The sequence below is a fragment of the Electrophorus electricus genome, chromosome 3 (assembly GCF_013358815.1).
Source record: "Electrophorus electricus isolate fEleEle1 chromosome 3, fEleEle1.pri, whole genome shotgun sequence".
NCBI classification, from domain to species: domain Eukaryota; kingdom Metazoa; phylum Chordata; class Actinopteri; order Gymnotiformes; family Gymnotidae; genus Electrophorus; species Electrophorus electricus.
Genome location: NC_049537.1, coordinates 14,973,183 through 14,995,299, shown reverse-complemented (window position 1 = coordinate 14,995,299; position 22,117 = coordinate 14,973,183). Strand labels below are relative to the sequence as shown.

At 45.4% G+C, this 22,117-nt stretch overlaps 1 protein-coding gene across 5 annotated transcripts in view; it reads left to right on the top strand.

Annotated features, from left to right (window-relative positions):
• The window catches only part of foxp1b (forkhead box P1b), a 135,117-nt gene that overhangs the window by 18,980 nt on the left and 94,020 nt on the right, over window positions 1-22,117 (top strand). For 2 of the 5 annotated variants that reach the window (XM_035524652.1, XM_035524649.1), the window contains exon 3: window positions 5,003-5,052. The exons of 1 other annotated variant lie outside the window; for it this stretch is intronic. In XM_035524652.1, coding sequence (XP_035380545.1) covers window positions 5,003-5,052 — 50 coding nt within the window. Of the gene's footprint in view, window positions 1-5,002; window positions 5,053-11,195; window positions 11,215-16,814; window positions 17,122-22,117 lie in introns of those variants that run through there. 2 more of the 5 variants (XM_035524656.1, XM_035524654.1) reach the window with 2 other exon arrangements.

Sequence of the window (22,117 nt, the reverse complement as noted above, 5' to 3'; positions counted from 1 at the left end):
TATTGATCTAAACAACATCAGACTTTGCGCTGATGTTATTAAGGCGGAGATGGCTTCACTGCGACCTCCACTCCAACAACGTGTTTGCGCATTATTGGGTCTAAATAACTTCGGCTTTCAGACACTAATGCAGCTGAACAGTCAAGCCCACACGCTGTATGACTCGGTGATCTTAACAAAGCATTTCCTCCCCGACGTATGTCCGTCCTTCCGTATACTTGTGTATGCGTGTGCCTGTGTGTGTGTGTGTGTGTGTGTGTGTGCGCTCTTGTGAGTAAGAGTGAGTGTGAAAGGTGGGCAAACAGAAAAAGATTATACGCCATCTGTGAAAATGTCACAAAAATATATAAATATAACGTGAAGGAGACAGTGCATCATTGACAGTTTTAACACAGGAACAACCCTGCCCACACATCATAACTCATGTAAAGAGTTCTGCACCTTTCTCATCCAGCATGAGGGCTTAGAGCCAGCTCTCATTGATGGACATCTTGGATCAATTCATTCATTCATTCAATCATTCATTTATTCATTCATTTGTTTGTTTTTTTTATTTTTAAATCCCTGCCAGTTATCTGCAACTAAAGCCATCTCTGCAATTAAAAGTGAGCATAGTGAACAGTCACCCAGAATTGTTTGCAATTTTGCCATAATTGATTAAGCGCTTTTCACTCAGTTTTTTTACATGGACATTTGGACTCTTTTGTCTACCAAGGGCACACTGAATCCAATATTTATGTGAAATAACCATCTCATTCATCTTGACGAATACTTTCCAAGGAAAATTTAATTTGCAGATATTTAAAGCCTGGCTTTTGGTAATGAATTATTTTGTCATTTCGCCTCTGATGAGATTCATCTTTAATAACTGTAACAATTATTTTATTCAGCAAAAAAAAAGAGAGAAGGGAAGCCATGCATTATGTTTTATCTCGCCAAGGTCTGCATCACGGGAGAATTCTCATTAAGAGTATATTATTAACCCTGCTGTGCTTTCATTCCACTGTCCTCAGTGAAATTGCATTATGTGTCAACAATGCTTGTGCTAAAAGTAAGCAGCTATATTTACCAAGGCTACTGTAGATGTCTCTGCTTTTCCCCTCCAACCAGGTTGACACATTTTGGATGCCTTAATAAGATAGGCTGCTGCTCTATATCTGATAAGCTGCTTATTAAAATGTATTTTGGGATTGACTTTTAATAAAGTAACTATATTATCTGCCGTGTACTTTGTTATTAGTGTTTCTGAAAACTCTAGCTGCTAGGTTTGTTGCTTGGGCTCGTGAGATGGCTTGATGTTTGAAGTTGTTTTTCAAGTTATTTTCATTCTGGGACCATGTGGGGAATTTTAAATGCTCGTAAGTAAATTGAACAGAGCCAGACGGTGCCAGGTTTGCTCCGAACTTTTCCGGAAGTGATGTCACAAAGACGGAAGATTTGTATGAAGGCAAGGAGCTAGTCCTTTTGAACGATCCCTGGAAATGTATCGTCGCATTACTTCATGAGCTGGAAGTATTTTTGTGCTTCAGTCAGACATGTAATGTCTGTTCGATGCTTCCCCTCCCCCCCCACCCCTTTTTGCTGATGTCTGCAGTGGCTTCCATCAAACATGGAGCTGTCCTTAAAACTGGCTTGGCTTTTGTTCCCCATTCTGTACCCAGCCCGATGTACCCGGCCCAAGGGTTTATGGGATGTTGACAATTCACCTATTTTGGACCAAGACAGAAGTGAAAGTGCTGAATATGGTGTAATAATTTATTTCAAACTTACCACTTCCTTAAACGTGCACAATTACTCATAAAACTACTGTTTCCACAGAAAAGCCCCTGCCTTGCATTGAATGCAGTGCTACGAAGTGTCTGTATATGTGTTCAGTGAGCCGAGGACGAAACAAGGAGCTGGTGATGACGGCATGGCGCCTGTCTCGCGAGTTTTGCGACTCTGTTTGGATGGCAAGAAACTTCCATGATGCCGGTTGGCCTGTAATGCCTTCACTCCTCCGGGACCTTTAACCTGCTGTCCATGAGGGTTCAAGGGGAACTTCCTCTTACGGCCATAATTTGAAAGAAAGCTCTAATACCATTGTCATCTCGCCCACTACTTCTGGATTCATCGTGTAAACTTGGTCTGGCTGTTCTTGGACATCACCCCCTCCCCATCCTCACCACCATCAAACCTTCTTCAAGGACAAAGTGAGTGAGCGAGAGGGCGGGTCTCGGGACCATGTGCACGCCTCACGCACCACATCCCTTTCCAGCAACAGCTGTTCTGTCAGATCCGTGCTCCAAACTTCCCTTAATGCAATTCCGCAGGGCCGAGCTCGAGAGGCCAGCCGCAAAGCTGAAGCAAACGTGCAAGGTGTTATGGTTGGTGAGGTGGGCACTGCTGCAGCGCTTCATAACACACACCCATACCCCCCCCCCCCCCCGCCCCGCCCCGCTTCTCCTTCGATGCGGGCAGCTCTCTCATTCACGAGCAGATGTTCAGCGCTGGTCTGAGCTGCAGTGTGCGTGAACTCTGCTGGCCTCACCGCCATGAGCGGCAAGGACGTTGGCGGCAACCCCAGCGTCTGAGAATTAACCGCCGGTAAACGCTGCCACTCGCTGGTTTGCCTGTGCTTTCTTTAATTTTTTTTTTTTTTCCCCTACTAAACCACCTCGGCCAGCCCAGGAGTTGGCTGAGGCTGGTAGAGGGCAGGGGGCTGGCGTGGGGAGCATCCGACAGGCCATCATTCTTCTCATCGATGCTGATGAAGGACCGGGCTGGTTCGGCTCCTGGGACAAGTGGCGGGGGGGTGGTTTAAAAAAAAAAAAAAATCCCTAAGACCAGTTTGCGCAAGTTTATCATTAATTTCACATGACGTCTCTCAGTATGGAAGCATACCACCTGGCAAGGAAACAAAAGCTCGCCATAAAATGAAACCGAAATGGACTGAGTTTCAGTACCGGTTAGGGAAGAAACAAAAAGTATTCTGACGTCACCAAAAGGCCCGAAAAAGGAAGCGGAACGGAGGATTTAGTCAGCTGGACAGCAGGAAGTGCTGTTTTGGACCTTGCTAGTACTTACTAAAGCCCAGCTGCTGCTGTGGTCAGCCAGGTGGCTCAGTTAGCACGACTGACCCCTGCGCACCCAAGAGTCTTCAAGCACGGGCTCCTACAGATGTAGCTTTATGATCTGCTCCGTTTACACTGTGCCATTCCAGTTTGTTCGGCTGCTCGGCAGGCCTTCCGCTGGGTTCCCGATTTGCCTTTTGAGTACAGGAGCAGCATATGTTCATCGCAAAAGGGTGCGAAAGACCTTTTATATTTTTTTTTCCTCTTTTCTCCCCTTCTTCTTCTTTCGTTGAAGTGGATGAGAGGCCATAATTGAAGGATGATGAGGGTTTTTTTCCTTCCTCGTCCCCTTTAAGCATTCTGTTCCATAGCACGTTTCCCACTTCACACTATCTAATTGGCCATTTTCAGGTTGGGTTTATGAGAGCAAAACTAATTAGTGTTTCTAAATTCAGCGAGCGGGAGAGAGGGAGGGGTTGGGGGGTGGACTTAGTTGAATTGATTGTTCTGGTTTCCTCTTTGGTGTCACACTCTCAACAATAATATAAAGACTCTAATCGCTTTCGAACTGCTTGTATTTTTGAACAAGCACTGAATGCCACTGCCGCTGTCCTGCCATTTTGTTTGGCAGGAGCACAAACCTTGAAAGAAAGAGAGAGCTGCCCTGTTGGCAAAAGGTTCTGGGTGAGGGAGGTCATTTGTATTGCATGGAAAGGTTATAGTCAGAAGTATTTTGCCTTTTTGGGGTTATTTGGACATAGCTGATCATGCTGTTTAACATGACGTGAGCGCCCTGGTGAAACACGGGTGGATGGCCAGGGGAGAGTGACCAGTTAGTTTACAGTACTCTATATACACACACACACACACACACACACACACACACACACACACACACACACACACACACACAGAGCCTACCCCCAAGTGCCTGCCCTGCGGGAGTTGGCCAACACTGCCCTCCCGAGGAACTCTTTGCCACCTGGGCGGGAACGCTGTGGGTGGTGTCATGGAGAGGGACCTTTTGCGATGGCATGCCAGCCTGCACACCCACCAGGATGTGCGATTCCCACCTCTCCCCTCTGCTCAGGAAACACATTTCTGTCTCTCTCGCTACCCTCTGTTTGCATGACGGTGGGAGGGTGCGAGTGGAACAGAAGTGAGAGCAAGAAGAGCAGAGAGCAGCGAGGGCGATGAGTGGCAGTGGGGCCTCCACGGGCAGGAGGTTAACCCATACGTCCGTAACACAAGGCAGATCAGAGCAGATCTCCTCCACACTCCCCCTCACCCCCACAGGCTATTCTCTGCTGAGCTTTCATTTATACTGAATTAAAAAAAAAAAAGTTTATAGGTCATTCTAACGTGCCATAAAACTTGCACTATTTTTATTTTTGCATTTTGCCTCCGGAGGGAGTGGTGTTGAAAGGCCCAGTAATTAAGGAGCCGGGAATCTAGGGTTAGGGACGAAGAGTGTTTAAATGCAATTAGAGCACGTGCATGAATCAATTTCAACTCAATTACAGTTTTCTTGAATGTGCTATTATTTGTTTAATCAAGGGAATTTAGCCCCCTCCAAGATGCCAAATATGAACAGCCCGATATTTAAACACAAGGAGCAGAAGAGACGCTTGGAGGAACCGGGTTAATGTTGCATTAATGAACAACTGGTTCAAAGTGACCCCTCTCTCTCTTTCTCCAACTCTCTCTCTCTGTCTCTCTTTCTTGTGCTCCCTCGCTCTTACTCATTTTCTCTCTTGAGCTCTCTCTCTTTCTGTAACCCCCCTTTCAATTTGATTGTCTAGAGATAAAGCCATGACAATAGGTGGATAATTAGCACAAAGCATTTTGTGAAATGTGTTCAAGCCAGTGGATCACTGATTTTAGATGATGGGGAGACTTTTGGAAGTCTTTGTTTCTAACCCCTCTCCCCTCTGCTATGTCTCATATAGGCAGAAGAGTGCAGTAACAGAGACCTTTTGGATGCTGAGATTAAAGAACAGTAAGTGTTACACTCTTCCTGTGAATTCAGGATCATGAATTGTTCATCTATGTGCATGCTGCTAACTCTCAAACACCATACCGAACATGCACACAGCTAACCGACAGGCCCAGTACATAGGTGAGCTCCTCCCCCAGGCCACACAGCCCCTCCCCTTTCCACTTCTGCTGTTCCTGGCTCAGCTCTGAAGTGGAATACCTAGATTTGTGGTCTTTATTGCCTTCCTGTAGCTGACTCTTGACCCATGACTTGCCAGCGTGTGTCCTGTGTAGTGTGTAAACACGAGATAAACATACAATGACCCTGAAAAGACACCACATCAAACCATGTTTAAAGCCTCTTGTGTACTGTAAATGCTCTTACTGTATATGACCTTCAGTTAGACACGCACACGGGTGCGTGCGCACGCACACACACGTGCACAAGCACACAGCATTTTTTTGCACCACTCAGCACTGTGTGACACAGAGAATACATTGTGATTCTGCCCTATAAAGGGTATGGTTTCACCATGTTAGTATATGTACTTTCAACTGCGTTCTAAGTAGATCGATTTATTATTATTAAATTGTTAAGCATTTAGCAAATATGAGTCGGATCAGAAAGAAACCTGTTCTGAGATTGTGTAATATGTCAAAGCCAATATTATTTAAATATTTTAACAGCAAGAATATTACAATATTTTGAGCATTCTACATGTTATGTAGAATGCCAGTTGCTTTCTGAGTAATGCTAAAAACTACAGCATTCCATTCGTTTTAAGGTTTTTAAGAAGAATATGGCATGTAAATACCTTGCTCAATTCTCAGACCTTTTAACCTTGCACTGAAAGCGTTTCTCATCGTGATATTTCTTACTCTTGAATTCGCGACTCATTATGGGCGCCCTTCGTCACCTCCTGTGAAACAGGGCCGCGGGTTAGTCAAAGCGCGTGTGTGGCGCGTACGAAAGGAAGTGCGCACACGGGCCCGCTACGCTACGGCAGTCTCGAACCACTGCGAATTCCTCGACGCCTCGCGGCCGGTATTCGCCAGCCAGCGTGACTGCTGCGGGAGCTCGTCGTTGCGAACGGTAGATTGCCGGGGTAAAAAAAAAATAAAAATGAAAAGGAGGGAGAAGCTGATAACGTGTAATCTTCCCACGGAAACGTTTTAGATGTTTTTTTTTTTTCTTGGTTAAATCCAGTTATTTGGACAGGTTTAATGTATGGCAGGATGAGAGGTGTTCATTATAGTGTTTATACAGCCGCATACAAGGGTTGTGGGTTCTCGTGCGGTGAACGCACCGTGAAACTTCGTCTGTTCCCCTGTCACACTGCAACCCTTGCAAAGAACAACAACAACAGAAGAAGAAGAGAGAAAGAGGAAAAAACGGGGAGAGTGTGACTCTACCATCCAGGCATACTTGCAGAGCTGTGTACATAACAGATTGATAGTAAATGGAAAATATGAATGTAAATGATGTCATTTGACCATGCAAATAAGTCACTTGGCCACTTCCTCTCCCCCTCCTCTCACCCCCATAAAGAAATTAACCATATTTACATAGTCAGTTGTGTTTATGAAACTTATGGAAATCAATCTTTTGTCATTTTTCCAACTGCACAATTTTGTGTTGGTTCAAAGATCACTGATTTGAAAGTCAATATGGTGACTCTCGGCTCAGATCCTTGTTTGGGCGTATGAATTAAACATAATCAACAGGAGGGTGGTGGAGGCAGTGCAGTGTGGCTTTGAACCTCCCTTAACTTTCAGATGAGTTGTAATACAATAATCCTTCCCACTGGATGTGAATTAATCCTAAATTGTAATTATTTGTGGTTCTTTGGAGCTCTAGTGGAAAATATGAGCGTTTCCAGGGCTGGGCATTACCACCAGCGGAGAACTCGGAGAGGTGGTGCTCTGTGTGGCTTTTTAAAAAATAAGTATGGAGGCGTGAAATGCTAGTGAAATGTCATCTTAACCCCCACTACATTTATGTCCATTACGCTGATAAGGTCGTGGTGGATGTTCCTGCTTCTCAGCCGTGTCCATTTGACTTAATTGGAAGTGGTTTTCATAGTCACTGCGAGTCCTGGGAAGTGTGGGATCTTTAAAATCACGTTCATGGTTTAAAAGCCTTTCCGTAACTTAGAATTGGTCTTCATCACTTGGAACAGTCCGGAGAATAAGGGAACTGGATTCATCGCGCTGTGTGGGGGGAAAAGGAAAGTCTTTGCTTAAATGGCTTGATGGAATTCAATTGTGTTCAGTATTAAGGCATTATGAGCAGCAGAAGGAGCCCTGGGGCAGGCCTAGTGCATCTACAAGCTTTCCATTAGGAAGTTCTGAAAAGTTACTAAGTTTTGGGAAGCCATTGAACACACTCAAGTGTGCCATGCGCGCACGCATGCACACACACACACACACACACACACACACACACACACACACACAGTATGCAGTTCTTGGTGTAATATAAAATACTCTGACATTTCATACAGGTACTCTCTCTCACTCTCGCTCTCTCCCCTTTTTAGCCCACACACAGATGATAATGATGTCTAAGCCATTTTCATATCGGTAGTGTCCCATCTGTCCTCTCTCACCCTGTGTATCCCCTTTGCCTGTGTGTATTTTTTTTCTCTGGTCCTGTGTGGCCACAGACAGTCCTGCTTATGCCCTGGCACTGTTTGTAAACACGCAGGCGGAGGAGACGCATGTTGCTCAGGGTCACGTCTGCCCCCCAGATACTTACAACCCCGGGGTGACGGGCAACAGATGTGTGTCGGCACTGGGACCCCTCTCCTCTCTCTCTCTCTCTGTCTCCTCCTCTCTCTTCTGCTCTCTCTCTTTCTCTCACACTCTCCCTCTTCCTGTCTTCCTCTCTTTCTCTGTCTTCCCCCTCTCACACACGCACATTCTTTCACTCACTGTCTCTGACTTGCTTGCCACTGGCATGGCCGGTCATATATTCTGTTCCGCCTCTCCCCGCTCCCATGTGTGTGTAGATCAACATAAGCAGCTTGCCCACAGATCTGCCCGATACATGTGGAGCTGTCCACATTATAACTACTACAAGCCAGAGGAAAACCGAATGCATAAACAGCTCCCATCGCCTTTAATTAACTGCTTGTTGTCATGCCTGCACTGGAAAGAAGCTTTGGTGTGGAATGTTCTACACATCTCAGATGGAGTTCCCACTTTTTTTTGGTTTTCCTAAGCACCATTTATCCCAGGAGCTAAGTCATTTGTATTTCACGTTGCGGCGCTCCTGATTCGCCGTGCCCCTGCCACTCCGCAGTTGAGAAGGCTCAAATGAAGTCTGTTGATTCCTTCCGGAAGTTTCTTAACTTGTGCTGCTCCATTTTTTAAAAAAAAGTATTTTTGTGATTGTTGCTTTTGTTTTAAGACTACTAGACAAATGAAGTAAGCAGGCCACTCCCCTTACCCTTTGAAGGATTATTGCTGGCATGCCGGATCCATATTCATATAAGATGTTGTTATTTGATCCCACAATTAAATTTGGTGGTGAAATGGCCTCAGATAAAAAAAAAAAAATCCCTAAATGATTCGATATTACAGGAGGATACATATACATTTCTGCAACAGTATCATCTCATAAGACCTGTTATCTATACATTACCAAAAGGTTCACCAAAATCCAGAACATTCACCATGGTGTCCCATTGTTTCAGGCAAGCAGTTGCTAACAGAGCCTCTCACTCAATACCTTGAGTTTCACATCAAGGAGGTAGTTTACCAATTACCTTCCTTCCTTACAGGTACTACTGATTTCCTTATTAAACTCAATGAACGTGAAAACACTGGCTGAGATGATCCATTATGTACAATGAACGTATCAAATCTGTACACTGGTATTCCTCATTCACTGGGTTTGGAGGCTTCACGATACTAACAACGCAATAGACCACATCTCCCCCCACAGAATTCTTAGTATCACTTACATGAGAAATCTTGATGGGGAAAACTGTTATGTTTTGTAACAAATTTTATCTACAGATTCGAGGTACAGCTATGGGATCACCAGTCACCCTAATTTAGGGGTAAATTCAAACATTATATATATTTCAGTAATTGTTTTTTTAACAGTATATTAAGTCATGGTGTAGATACATTGACACATTTTTTATATGGATGATCTGACTAAGTTTGGAGATTTTATCTAAATACCCTCTATTAAGTTCAACTTTTATGTGTGAGATGTATTTAAGACAATGACGAGACATTTAACATACAAGCTGAGACGTTTGGCCAGTGATTTCGACCCAGGGGATATAGAAATGCTCTACTAAATGACAAGTTCAAGATCAGGCTAGAGTAGATTGGGCTAGATTCCTCTATGATTCTCCACACACTAATGGCCCAGTCCCTCCTACAGTTGTATCCACATATAGCCTCCTCTCTCAATTTATGAAAAATACAGTTCACCAACATTGGCACATTTTAAGCAGTGTTTCTAAGACACCCCCCCCCCCCCCCCCCCCCCGCCAGAAAGTTTTTATTAAAAAAAACCCACTAATCTAAAATACCATTTAATTTAGGTGTGATTTACCTAAATGTCTCTTCCTTTGAAGGTTTCAGACAGCAACTTTAAATGTTTTAGTTGTGTAAGCATGTAACTGAGGCAAGATGCAGACAGCCATAGTTTGGAATAGGTACGAGAAATCTCCTGTGGTGAGACATTTTAATAGGGAGGGACACGATGCCAGTTCTTTCTGTTTTATGGTTTGGAAATAGTTAATCCATCATTGGGGGGGGGGGGGGGGGGGGGGGGGGGGGGGGGGGGGGGGCTGTGAGAAACATCTTTTTTCAGAGAGTGGTACATCATGGTACATAGTCTCAATTCTTGAAGATCTTCTTTATCGTTATCAGTGAAATTTATGCACTTGTTTATTGATGTGAATGCAATTATGAAAAATGTTTCTTTTTCCTCCTTGAACTCTGTATACATGTAACTCACCTTTTATTATGCTGTAGATATGTTTGTTGTATGAATACTGATGTAAAACACCCGCAATGTTTTGATGGCGTGTCCAATGGAGTGGCCTCTCTTTTGCATATACATGGGTTGAGATTTCAAATGTTATAAACATACTGATGAAGACCTAAGGAGCGAGACATTTGTGTCTTGGTAATTGTGTCTTGACTCAGATAAACTATTGCACTATATACAAGTGCTGTCTGACAAAGTCTTCCCCCTCGGAGCCCAGAGATCAAAGCCTCTCTCACACCGTCCATATCTATGCAAAGCCTGCTTCTTTGGCCAACCGCGGACCTGAGGTCGTTAACCTAGCACTGCCGATAGGTCTGCCCTCCTCTTAACGCCCGTGATGTAATCGGGCCACCTCTTCCAGGCCCCATAAGCAAATCGTGTGGGCTCCTCTAACTGAAAAACGGGGGGAAATGTGCTGCCATCATTTTAACAAGGTGCTGGCGGAAGTGCGTGGCGATGGAAGGCCGGGCCAGGCCTGAGAGCAAAGTGAGTGGCTACCATAGCAACTCGTGGTGGTTTTTGGCCGTATTTCTCCAGGAGATAACACGCTGTCATAATGTGTGAGGGGGAGACCCTTCTGTTTTTGCGACTTGCCACAGGTTTTTTTTTTTTTTTTGCCAACTTGCCACAGTTAGTCTGTGGAAATGGTTTGGTTTGGTGGAACGCTGTGGTCCTGTCAAACCTCATTCCACCAAGTCTGGATTGGGACTCGATGAAATCGACAGGGTTTAATTGACCACCACATTCAGACTGTAACAGGCGAACAATTAATGTTAAACACCTTCATGGTATGTGTGTTGTATTAGTGTATGGGTGGTTGTGTGAGTGTGTGTGTGTGCTTTGGGGCAAACAGCTATCGGGCAGTGTGTAACTCACAGGTATGTAAATGGAGCGCAAATATCTCCATCTAAAGTGAAATATTTAAATATTCAAATGCAGACGTGAAACAATTTGATGGAGCTGCTTTGCATTCATTGTTATTTGTTGATGTGGTGAGGTTCTTGGATGCGGAAACGGCGGCTGTTGTCGAGGGCTCCACACAACACAGCGCTAGCAGCAGGGACCAAGAAGTGCCAGAGTGTTGCTGACTCTGACCTCTCCGCCCGGGAAGTTTCTTAAAACAGCTTATCCTCTGCTCTCCTCTCGCCAGTGACCAGTTTATTGGATGTGAGTGATCAGCATTTTAGTGCATGTCATTTGTGTATCATATGTATATTTCCAGGTTTTTGTGTAACTTTTTTTTTTTTTTGGCCGGGGACTCTGAAATATAGATGACATGTTGGCTCAAATGTGGATGTTGCTAGGCAGAGTTTTTGGTTGTTTTTTTGTTTTTTTTTGGTTTTTTTTCCCTTTTTTTCCTGACTTTTGAGCTGGGACCTGTTACGCGCTGGCTCTGTGTGCCCCAGGCTCCGTGCCTCAGGCCAGGACCCTCCCAACCCCATCATTTCTATCTGCTTTTAAACACAATAGGCTCTATTGTGGACATACGGGACAGATGTTTATTTAAAGTCTCCTCTCTTACAGTGTAAAACACGTCGCATCTAAAGAAAATAGACCGTCCCCCTCTTAACTTTGTGTTTGTGTGTGTGTGTGTGTGTGTGTGTGTGTGTGTTTGACAGCGACGGAGGGAGGCAGAGAAAAGAGACTGGTGGGGAAAGGGGGATAAATTGAGAGACGGAGTGATGATTTACTGGGAGAAGGAGGAGAAGGGAGAGAGGGAGCGAGTGAGAGCAGGGAAAGCAAGAACGTTGGAGAACTACCACAAGAGTCAGAACATCTGCTGCAAGAAGATCTGAGAAGAGGAGCAGAACCGAACATAGAGGGGTGGGGGTGGGGGGCAGTAGAGGGGTGGCTGTAGACAGAGACTACTTGAACAATCAATGATGTGGAGCGAGTACCGGCAAGGTGCTAATTAGGAGGAATCAGTGGTTTTTTAATTTGAATTATGTTCTGTATGCTGTGCAATAACTGTGAAGCAATGAATAATTTAAAAGGCAAAAAGCAGCACAGGACACTGTTTAAATTTAGCTAGTGTCATTGTCCTGCTGCCTGATTAATTGGTTATCTGTCTCAACTTTACATCTGAATGAAATATCTATATTCATTTTTTTTAGGCGGGGGGGGGGGGGGTACTGTGCACAAAAATTGGTGTCATTTCTGATCATGCGATGAAAAAGATGTGGTTGAGCAAAGATTCAAAATGGGTTACGCCATAACGCTTTTGTGCTTGGAGATGTTAGATGGCTAGCAGATATTAATTTATGTGAGGGGAATGGCTTATTATGTCAATTTATGAGAGACACTTCTGTTGTCGCAATGTGGTGTCAGAGATTTAGAGTCCTGATTCAGGACAGTACTTTCATTTGTGTGAGAAAAGAGAGAGCACAATACACCCTTCTGTCTGCAGGATGTATTTACTACAAGATACTTATAAATGGAGAGTATTATACTTGGGGTGTTAGAAAGTGAGGAGTCCCCACAGAAGGAAGCTAGGCAGCTGTCCAGAGACTGACATAGAGATTAGATGCTCAGTTCTTAATTTCTAATCCATGTTAATCCCTAATGGAGCTGTGTGAGATGCGCACATTTTAGGATTCGCTTTGTCCTTCTACTACAATGCTCAAAACTGCCATTTATTTCTAGACTGCTTAGTAAAATGCACACCACAATTAAAAGATTCATTCTTGAATCTTATTGGGAATGAGGTCATTTACCCACAGAAGATTAAATTATGACATAGTTGTCCATTTTGTGTTTTTGTTTTGTTAATAAGATATTCGTAGGTCTTAGTAGGACAATATTTCATGGAATACACCTTGGCTAAATATATCTTCCTCTCTGACATCAAGGACTCAGCACCCCAAGTCTCTGACTCTCACCAGCTGGTCATTCTTTTTCATTGAATAATTGATTTGTATCCCTTGAATAATTAAGTGATGTTAATTTCTGATCAAATTAATATTAACACTGTCTGAAATATTGATGGCTGGGGAGGGGGTTTAACCCGATGGAACTGTTAACAGTCTGATAAATAGATACAGAGGCAAGTCCTGAGTTAGGCTGCAGATATTAGTCTTCATAGTGATCCAGAGATCTGAAAATGGATGTGGATGATTTTTTTTTTCTTCTTTCAGGTCTCGGAGTCCCTATGAGGGAACTTTTAAGGATTTTCTCTCTAGCTGAATATTAAAATAGCTTTGCTTGGGAAAGGACATGAGATTTTTGAGAGTGATGTGAACAGTCCGACCATTTGTACTGCTACAATGGCAGTTTTTCTGAGGAATGAATGAAGGAATGAATGAAACATTGAATGAATGAATGAATTCCTTTACAGTATTTTACAGAGAAGGTTCTTAACAGCACTTACATCTGTACCATGGCTTTTGGGTTGTTTAGTTTATACTGAAGGCTTTTATGTGTACATGTATATAGTTGTGCTACCTCTTTTATAAGCGTTTCATTCGTGTTGTCTGAGGGATTTCGTCTTGCTGTTCCCAGTAAACGCGTGGCCTGCATTTATTAATCTCCCATACTCTACAGGTTGAGTGCATATTTTGTTTTGGCATAACAATACATTCCCAAAATTAAATATTCATAGTCATCCGAAAACAATACATTGCTTCAGCTAAAATGATAGTCCCTGTAATAAATATGGTCACGTTAAATGATATTACTGAATTTTAATGCTGGTTTAAAATGATGAAAGGCAACATGAAAGACTCGCTATTCAGCATTAGATAGCCAGGGAGAAGCAAATGATTTCAAATATGTGATATTTAAATTATTTTCAGATGAACAGAGAATTGAGCATGGAGATGGAGAGGGGTTTCTGCTGGTGAGACTTTAGGGGCTTTGTTTCCATGGTGTGACTCATTAGCTGAGCAGGGCCTCGGAAACACACACACCCACATGTCCACACAGACGCACACACCGAGTGTGTCTCGGAGCCCCCTTTAAGGGGCTTTAAGCGTGGAGTTTAAAACGCATGCCGACTCTTTGAGGAAGGGCTGACAGAGACTCTGGCCTGATTAAAATGACAATAGTCTAATTAACTCGACCTCAGTGTCGAAGCACAATACATGAGTTTGGCCCAAAAGCTTCTCTTGTTCTCTACTTCTTTGTCTTCATCCTGGTTCCAAAAGTGAGACATTTTGTCCTCTCTCTTACTCTAGTGCACCTAACCGTTTTTTTTTTTTTTTTTTCCCCATGCAGGCTTGTGCTAATGGCAATTATTTTTATAAGCTAATTAAATCGAGGGCTTTTTCGTTGCTTTGCGCCAAACCCTTGAGGGAATTTGTCATCTGAGGGGGGTAGCGTCACACACGCTCTCGTAGTTGTTAACCGTTGGAACTTACACGCGCTTGGAAAACCTTCTGTTTGCATTGAACCTGATTTGGTCTCTCAACACACTTAATTACTCTCGTTCTCAACTGACTGTAGGAGCGGTTAGAGACTAATACTAGTCACCACTCTGCACGCCCTCAGAGAGCGAGAGAGAGAGGGAGGGAGCCCATGGCACAAATTTGTGAAGAAAACCACTTCCCTGAATACAGTGAGCATATAAGGGTAGATAAAAGTCTTTTAAAAGTGTTTCAAGCAATACAATGGACACAATCCTCAGTGTTGCATTTTCCTTTTGATACCACAATGATCTGCCATTATTTGATTGTCTAATCTTATCTAAGGGAGGAGAGAAAAAATAACAGTAAAAAAGAGAGGGAGAAGAGATGAAGAGAGGGGAACAAAGGAGAGACAGACAGGATCGGCCTAGACAAACTAAGAGGAAAGTATTTTCTGTTGTGTTAGCCCAGTGCTGGTGATTTTAATGTCCATTGGGAGATAATTACGCTTTAGTCTTGGGTTAATGAAACGAAAACCTTCTCTGGCAGACCTTTTGTGTCTCTCTCTGAAGAGTCTCTCCCTTGCGTCTCGCTCCCCAAACTGGCAGGGGCACGCTGAGAACACATTTTGTTTTAGACTGATGAGCCCATAACCATATATAATATTCTGGCTGTCAACTGAGCACCAAACTGCAGAATCCTTGGGCTTCCTTTAGCACTACGTGACTTGGCCCTACAGCTCTGTGATGAAAATCTGCAATATGCAGATGGAAAAAAAAACCAAAAAAACCCCACCACTTTTTGCACTTTTGTGGTTGTGAAGCATATATTTTTATTCAAAAACAAGTAACAGGATGTTGAACGTGTCCGCCCCAGCTTTTCTGTCCACCCTGCCACTTTCTGCTCCCTCCTCAATTTTGGAGCCACTCTACATGTTCATTTGTTAATAGCAAAACATTCTGATGATCTTGTGTGGTGGACCTCTTGGTCCTAGAGCAAGAAGCACCAAAAGGAGCATCCCTCGTTTGCCCTGCCACTTCAGAGGGCTGGTTTCTCCAGTCATCACGTTGCTATCAGCTTAAGATTGGAAAACGAGGGGAGGAGGACAGGGTCTCGGCCCTGGGACATGCTTTGGGGGGGCATCAAGGGGATGTTGAGGGGCACATTTGTCCAGCGTAGCCAGGAGTGAGGGTGAGAACCAGGCAGAGCATGTGTGGAAGTGTTATGTACCACATCTGGCGTAAGGAGCTCGATGATGCTGGAGTCAGACCTGTGTCCCCACCCGACCCCCCGCCCACCTCCACCTAGCCTGTGCTCTCTCTCACATTTCATCATCTGTTCTCCAGCTCCTCTCCGCTCACTTCTTTGGCCTTTCTGGGACCATCTGTTGTTATTATTTTCTTCCAATAATTGGCTTGAACAATGGAATGCCTGTGTCCCATCCCCCGCGCCCCCGGCCTTTGAAACGAAACACCCTGTTTATTTTCAGGAGGTCCTGTCTGACTGTCTCTGTCTCTCTCTCTCTCTCTCTCTCTCTCTCTCATTCACACACACACACACACACACACACACACACATTCTCTTGCACTCCATCTCTTGCTCTGTCTCTCTGTTACTCTTTTCTCTTCTTGCTTCTTTCCCCACCCTGCTTTTCTCACTATCTTGCGTTTTCTTTCCCATCTCTCTCTCTCTCTCTCTCTCTCTCTCTCTCTCTCTCTCTCCGCTCTAGTGGAATGAGTTCTGCCGTTGACATGGGTGCCGACTGAGCGCGTCAGTTGTTGTCTAAGAAAGTGAGCTAGACTTGGTGTTCTCCGTCGGACAGGAAGACTGGCACTTCCCAGAGAGAGAGAGAGTTGGGGGAAACGGGGTATCAGCTGTCTTTTACAGCGCACTATTATTACGTGGGTCCTGCTTTTCACCTTTCCCTCAGAGTGCTTCCCTCTCCCCCTCCAGGAGACGTCTGAAGGCGCGGGGTTCTCAAACATCAGCGCCTTGCCTCAAAACGGCTACACCACGCTTTTGGAAGAGCACCTAACTAAACATGACGGCATCTAGTTTCTTTGACTTAACCCTAAAACGACGGAAATTTTTCATTTCCGCGACAACAGCTCAAGCACACGAGCCATCGTTCGGAGATTACTCTTAACAGCTAAAAACGGTCCCGTGCGCCTGTTCTCATCCCGAATTAAAAAGGAAGCTTAAAAAAAGGAAATGGTTGACTAATTCACTGGTTGTGTGAGTATTGGCACATGGCTGGGACCACCTGTTGGAGTGGGCATGGCTAACGCTTGTATGGCCCAGCCTACGCAGGCCAGGTAGGAAGCAGCCCAGCAGAGGCCTGACCGGCGCCAGCGCGTCATTTGCAGAGTGTTTGTGTTTATGCAAAGGGATGCCCCCCCCCCTTCCTGCATATTTAATCTTGCACTCGGCCTCTGGCTTTTGTTGCGTTTAGACCATGTGCTTCCAGGCTCTCTGAACAGAGGGGGAGAAGGAGTGGGGGGGGCATCCCATGCGAGCACATGAGAGAGAGAGAGGGTGAGGGTGAGTGTATGGGCAAGTGTGTCCTTCACGCACTGCTATCACCTGTGCTGCGTGGTGCCATGGTGTCACTGGCCATATTTCTGGCAACGCACAGATCAGGGAGAGTTTTGTAGGTGCACAGAGATCAGGGGAGTTTTGTGGGAGCGCGGAGATTGGTGGGTGCGAGCCATAAGATCCCGCCCCGCCTTCATGGGTGAGTTAATGCACTCTTTCTCATTAAAATCTTCCGATCTCTCTGCCTTTCCGACATACTGTAGTGACGTTTGTTGCGTGCACATGAGTGTGTGTGTGCGTGCGCGCGTGTGTATGTATGAGCCTGTGCAGTTCAAACAGTGGGCAGAGCAGGGACATCTTGGCTCACCCTGCAACACTTACTTACTCACATTTTCCCAATCTTTTGCTTTAACTAACGGTGTTAAAATTTGACCGAACTAAAGTGTGGTTGACTCCCTTCTCTTGTCCAATGAGGTCCTAGTTTTATGATGAGCACACATCCATCTTTTTGTTACGGGAGACTGATTTTTTTTTTTCTGTCTCTCTTTCTCTCTCTCTCTCCCCCCCCTCTCTCCTTTTCTCTCCTTCCCTTTCACTTCTTCATTCGCTCTCTGTCCAGGGAAATGGAATCTGTGGGTTATTGATATTAATAGCACAGCACAGAGGGGTAGAGAGATATAGGGAGAGAGAGGGACTCTGAGAGATGGGGAGAGAGAGGAAACATGATCTTGCAGGAGAGAATGGACAGTCAAGGGTGGTTGAAAGCGTGGAGAGGAATTGACCATTAAAAATAGCATTACATAATTGGGCTGTAAGTTCATTCGTTTATGCCAAGACTGAACCGAATTTTACTCATAGGTCTCCACTCTAGGTCTGTTGTTACCGAGAGAGAGAATGAGCCGAACCCTACAGTAACCCTGCCATCTCCCGGTCATTGTCCAAACTGGGGAGGGAGGGGCAAGACCAAAACCATTAGTTTGCTTCCCAAAAAAAAAAAAGCCCAGTTTTTTATTTATCTTTTGGCTGATTTCATTCAACTGTGTTTGGAAAGGTTTGGCGCTCATGATTGGCTTTCCAGACTGAAAGAATGCCCTATTCAGGCATGTTAAAGTCAGAGTGGTGGAAAGAAATGTGATGTCTTGTTTGTTTTGGGATAGGAGCGAAATTCCTCTTCCTTAGTATTAAGGCAGCTGTGTTGTGTGTGTGTGTGTGTGTGTGTGTGTGTTTGTGTGTGTGTGTGTGTGTGTGTGTACACGTGTACGCCCATGCCTAAGTGTGTGCATGTCTGGGTGGGTGGTTGTGTGAGTGTGTGTGTGTGTGTGTGTGTGTGTGTGTGTGTGTGTGTGTGTGTGTGTGTGTGTGTACACGTGTATGCCCACGCCTAAGTGTGTGCATGTCTGGGTGGGTGGTTGTGTGAGTGTGTGTGTACTGTGCACTTGGTTCCTGGTTCAGGACGACGGCAGTGCAGGCCCTCTCTGACATTCACCAGACTCCCCCTCTGCCTCTTTCCCGCGCCCCTCTCCCGGGCGACCGGAGCACAGCTTTAATTGGTGTTTGTGTCTGTTTGCGTGTCAGAAAGCCCTGTTGTTTACTGTAAATGTGGGTGTGCGACACAGCACCGGATCGCCGCCAATAGGACTTGAAGAGGGGAAAAATGTTTTATTGAATTTTTGTTTGTTTGATTTTTGAAAAGGAATTTTTTTGAGATGCTGTTGCTCCAGTCATATTGCCTAAGATTTTTTAAAGAGAGAGAAAGTGAGGGACAGAGCAGAGATTGATCTGTGTGTGTGTGTGTGTGTGTGTGTGTGTGTGTGTGTGAGTGATTTCTGTGCAGTCAAGTCAGCCCTTTCAACAGTCCTTTGTAAACAGTTGCGTTTGTCTCATAGTGACTCATGCATTAGATTTTCCTGTATTTCAGTACAGAGACACTGACTTGGAAAGTCACACACCCCAAACACACCCCCCCCCTGCTTTTCTCTCTCTCATTTTTACTGGCTGTCTGTCTGTATTATGTCCCCTCTCTCCCCCGCTGCCTCAGCCAAAGACAGCTCTGTATCTATTGGTCTGTTCGGCATTGTCTAGACCTTCCATGCCCAAGGCTTTCAGCAACCTCCTGCAAACAGGTATCACACTTACTTTTCTACGCAGCTCCTCATGTAATTCAACATGTAGTCCTGCCTGAACGAATGACAAGCGTCCCGCCACCGCTGGGTTTTCGGGGCTACGCCAAGCTAGACAGCTGAAAGCGGAAAGTGGAAAGCTGGCCTCAGCCTAAGGGCCGCATCCCGGTTTTGCATAAATTAATATGCTAACGAGGCCGGCCGGTCCGCTGGCGGACGCCACCAATTTAATGGGCTGGCGCGGCAGCAAATATTCATGCGCCCTTGCGTTGCCTACGATGCGAGGCAGGAGAGCGTCCATTAGAGCGGCTAAAGAGGCTTTTCCTCGTGGGAGGGGGTGGGTGTTAGGGGCGGGACTAGGCATACGCACTGGAGCGTCGGCCTGCCAACCACAGCGTGACCCTTCACCACTTGCATTGTATGAGCATCAGACGGCTAACGTTGGTCCATGTGCCCAATGTGGCTTAAAAAAATTTTAAAAAACGCCAGAGAGACTTTCTACCACATGAGTTGGACTGCACAGGTCTCCATTAAAGATTGTCCATAGTATTGGCACTGGTGGTGCTGTTGGTTGGGTGGGTGTGGGTGTGTGTGTTTCTTCCCCCCACTCCCACATTTCAACTACCGATGTGGAATTATGACCTGAAAGTACTTTTTAGCTCAGGAACAGCTTTTAGCCACAAATACTCATAAACCCCCCCCAACATGATTACATGTTTCTAAGCATCTCAAACACGCTTGTGTCTTGAGGGGCGTGAGTGAGCCCTCACACAGTGAGAGCCCTGCCGTCGTGGATCAGAATGGGACCGGCCCGGTTTCTTCCTGCCCCGACCGCAGGGATCACCTGGCTCGAACCTTCGGCTCACCTGCACACAGGCAGGCCAGACCTGCTCTAGAGCACACTCACTATCTCTTCCGTCTTTGCATAATTTAGACCTCATATGGTGTCTGTTCTTCTGAAGCAAAGGGCAAGATGTGAGTGCCTAGTAATTTCACCTCGTCAGGAATGAATCATAAGGCACACAGTCTTACTCTCTCTCTCTCTCTCTCTCTCTGTCTCTCACTCTCTTGTGCATGCACGCATACACACATACGCATGCATGCATGAACTCTCACACACGAACACACATGCACACACCCCGTTCCCTTCATCTTCCCACTCTCATACCAGCGTTTATCTAGCCGTCTTGCTGACCTTTTCCCCTTCGCACACCCACAGCACCCGATCGTCTCTGCCCCGCCCCCCATGGCGTTTAAAGCACCAAGCTGCTTTAAACCCTGCCATTATGGAGCCGCCACTCTCAGTCCGCACGATTATACGTTTAGTCGTCACTCGCCTCCTGACACGACTCCAAAAACAAACGGTGTCGTTGAAAACTATTGCATCTCCTCTTCCCCCAAACACCCCCTTAACCAAAGTGGTCTTGTGATTAGAAAGAGGGAACATTTGTCTGAATTGAACGGCGAGGCATTTTGGTAAACTCATTTAGCACCCGAAGGCCTTAGCAGGTGATTTGAATTAATGATGTTTAGCTTTTTAAGCCGAAAAGATTCGTCATGTGTCATGCCGCGCTATTGATTTGCGACAGCCGTGCTGATATGTTAATTGAGGCATAATGAATTGGGGGTGGAGGGGGGTGTTGGTATTAGCACGGTATGTCGCAGGAACAAAAGGAGAAATACATATGTTTGCTGCACCCTGTGCGTTCCTCGCTGCCAGGGTGTTTAGCAGGTCATTAATGCTGAAACATGGCCCTCTGGGCTTACCTGCATACCACTTTGCCCGAGATAAACACGATTGCTCGGCCCAAACGCCCGACCACCGTTTTGACTGGCAAATGTAACACTGCACGGCAGGGCTTGGTGAAAGACCTGATTATCACCCCCCCACCCGATATGCTTTAATGCTTTTATTCAAATATCTCCCAGATATTGGCCCATAGTCTCTCTGCAGTTTAGCATAAGAATGGACTTCGGCCGCGTGTGTCCTGTCTGAACTAGAACGCCCCAAGCATCATAATGTAACACCTCCATTTTTTTTCTTTGTATATTTGCACATTTTTCATTTCTACCTGCACAAGGCCCTTAGACTCCCTCTGCTGACTGTTATAAAGTGACGTGGCAGATAAAAGACATTTTCATAATGTTGCATGGAAGTAGATAAGGAAGAGGCGTTGGGGTGAGATAATTGTTCTGTTGTCCATTGTAGTGAGACGGAGGCTGTCCCGGAAGCAGAGCCGGATACACACAGTCTCTACAGCATGACTACATACACACCATCATCTCCTGTGCTGCTTTCTTGGTCTGATGGGTTTTTTTTTTTTTCACCTTTCTATCAAACTTAACTACAGTCTCTCTGTTTTTCCTTAAGACACAACAACTCTGGGGCTTTTGTTTTCCAGGCTTTAAGAATCAAAGGAATGCGATTCGCTCCTCTTGGCAAGGTGCGGCGCGACATCGATAATAAAAGACCTCTAGTGCCGTAGCCTGCCCTCCGCGCGTGTGCTTGGAGGCGACGGTGTAGTGCCTCGCCTCACCTCCTGGTAAGCACCTCCGTCATCCCGGCGGTCGTCCGCTATTCTCGCTCCCAGCCCTGCCATCGCCCCGCCCACTGTACTCATGTGTCCTGAAGCGCTCGCCGCGTTTGCCCCTGATTCCCCCCCCCACCCCCAGCCCCAGCGTAGCAAGCAAAGACGACTTCAGGCGAACGAGCCCCTGGAGGAGGTAAACTGAAAATCACTGGTTGGATTCAAGGGATTGGGGAGGAGTAAGGAGAATGCAGGTACTTTGAAGATCTGGCTTAATGAATAACTGGATTTAGGGCAAGTTGCTTGTTTGTGGCTTTTGAGCGGGTGAGGGGCACTGAGGGTGAGTGAGAGGTTGTTTGGGTTTGTCAAAGAATTACTGGCAAAGAGATAAGAAAGTCAAAGCTAATCTGTGTCTGTTCCCAGCTTGTTGCATGTCTGTGTTCTTTTAAGACATAATGAATAGGGTGGTTTCATCAAATTCCAGATTTATTGGTTTTCTGAGATTGTTTTTATTGTGAGTGACCCACTTTTTAGAGAATGCTAGATA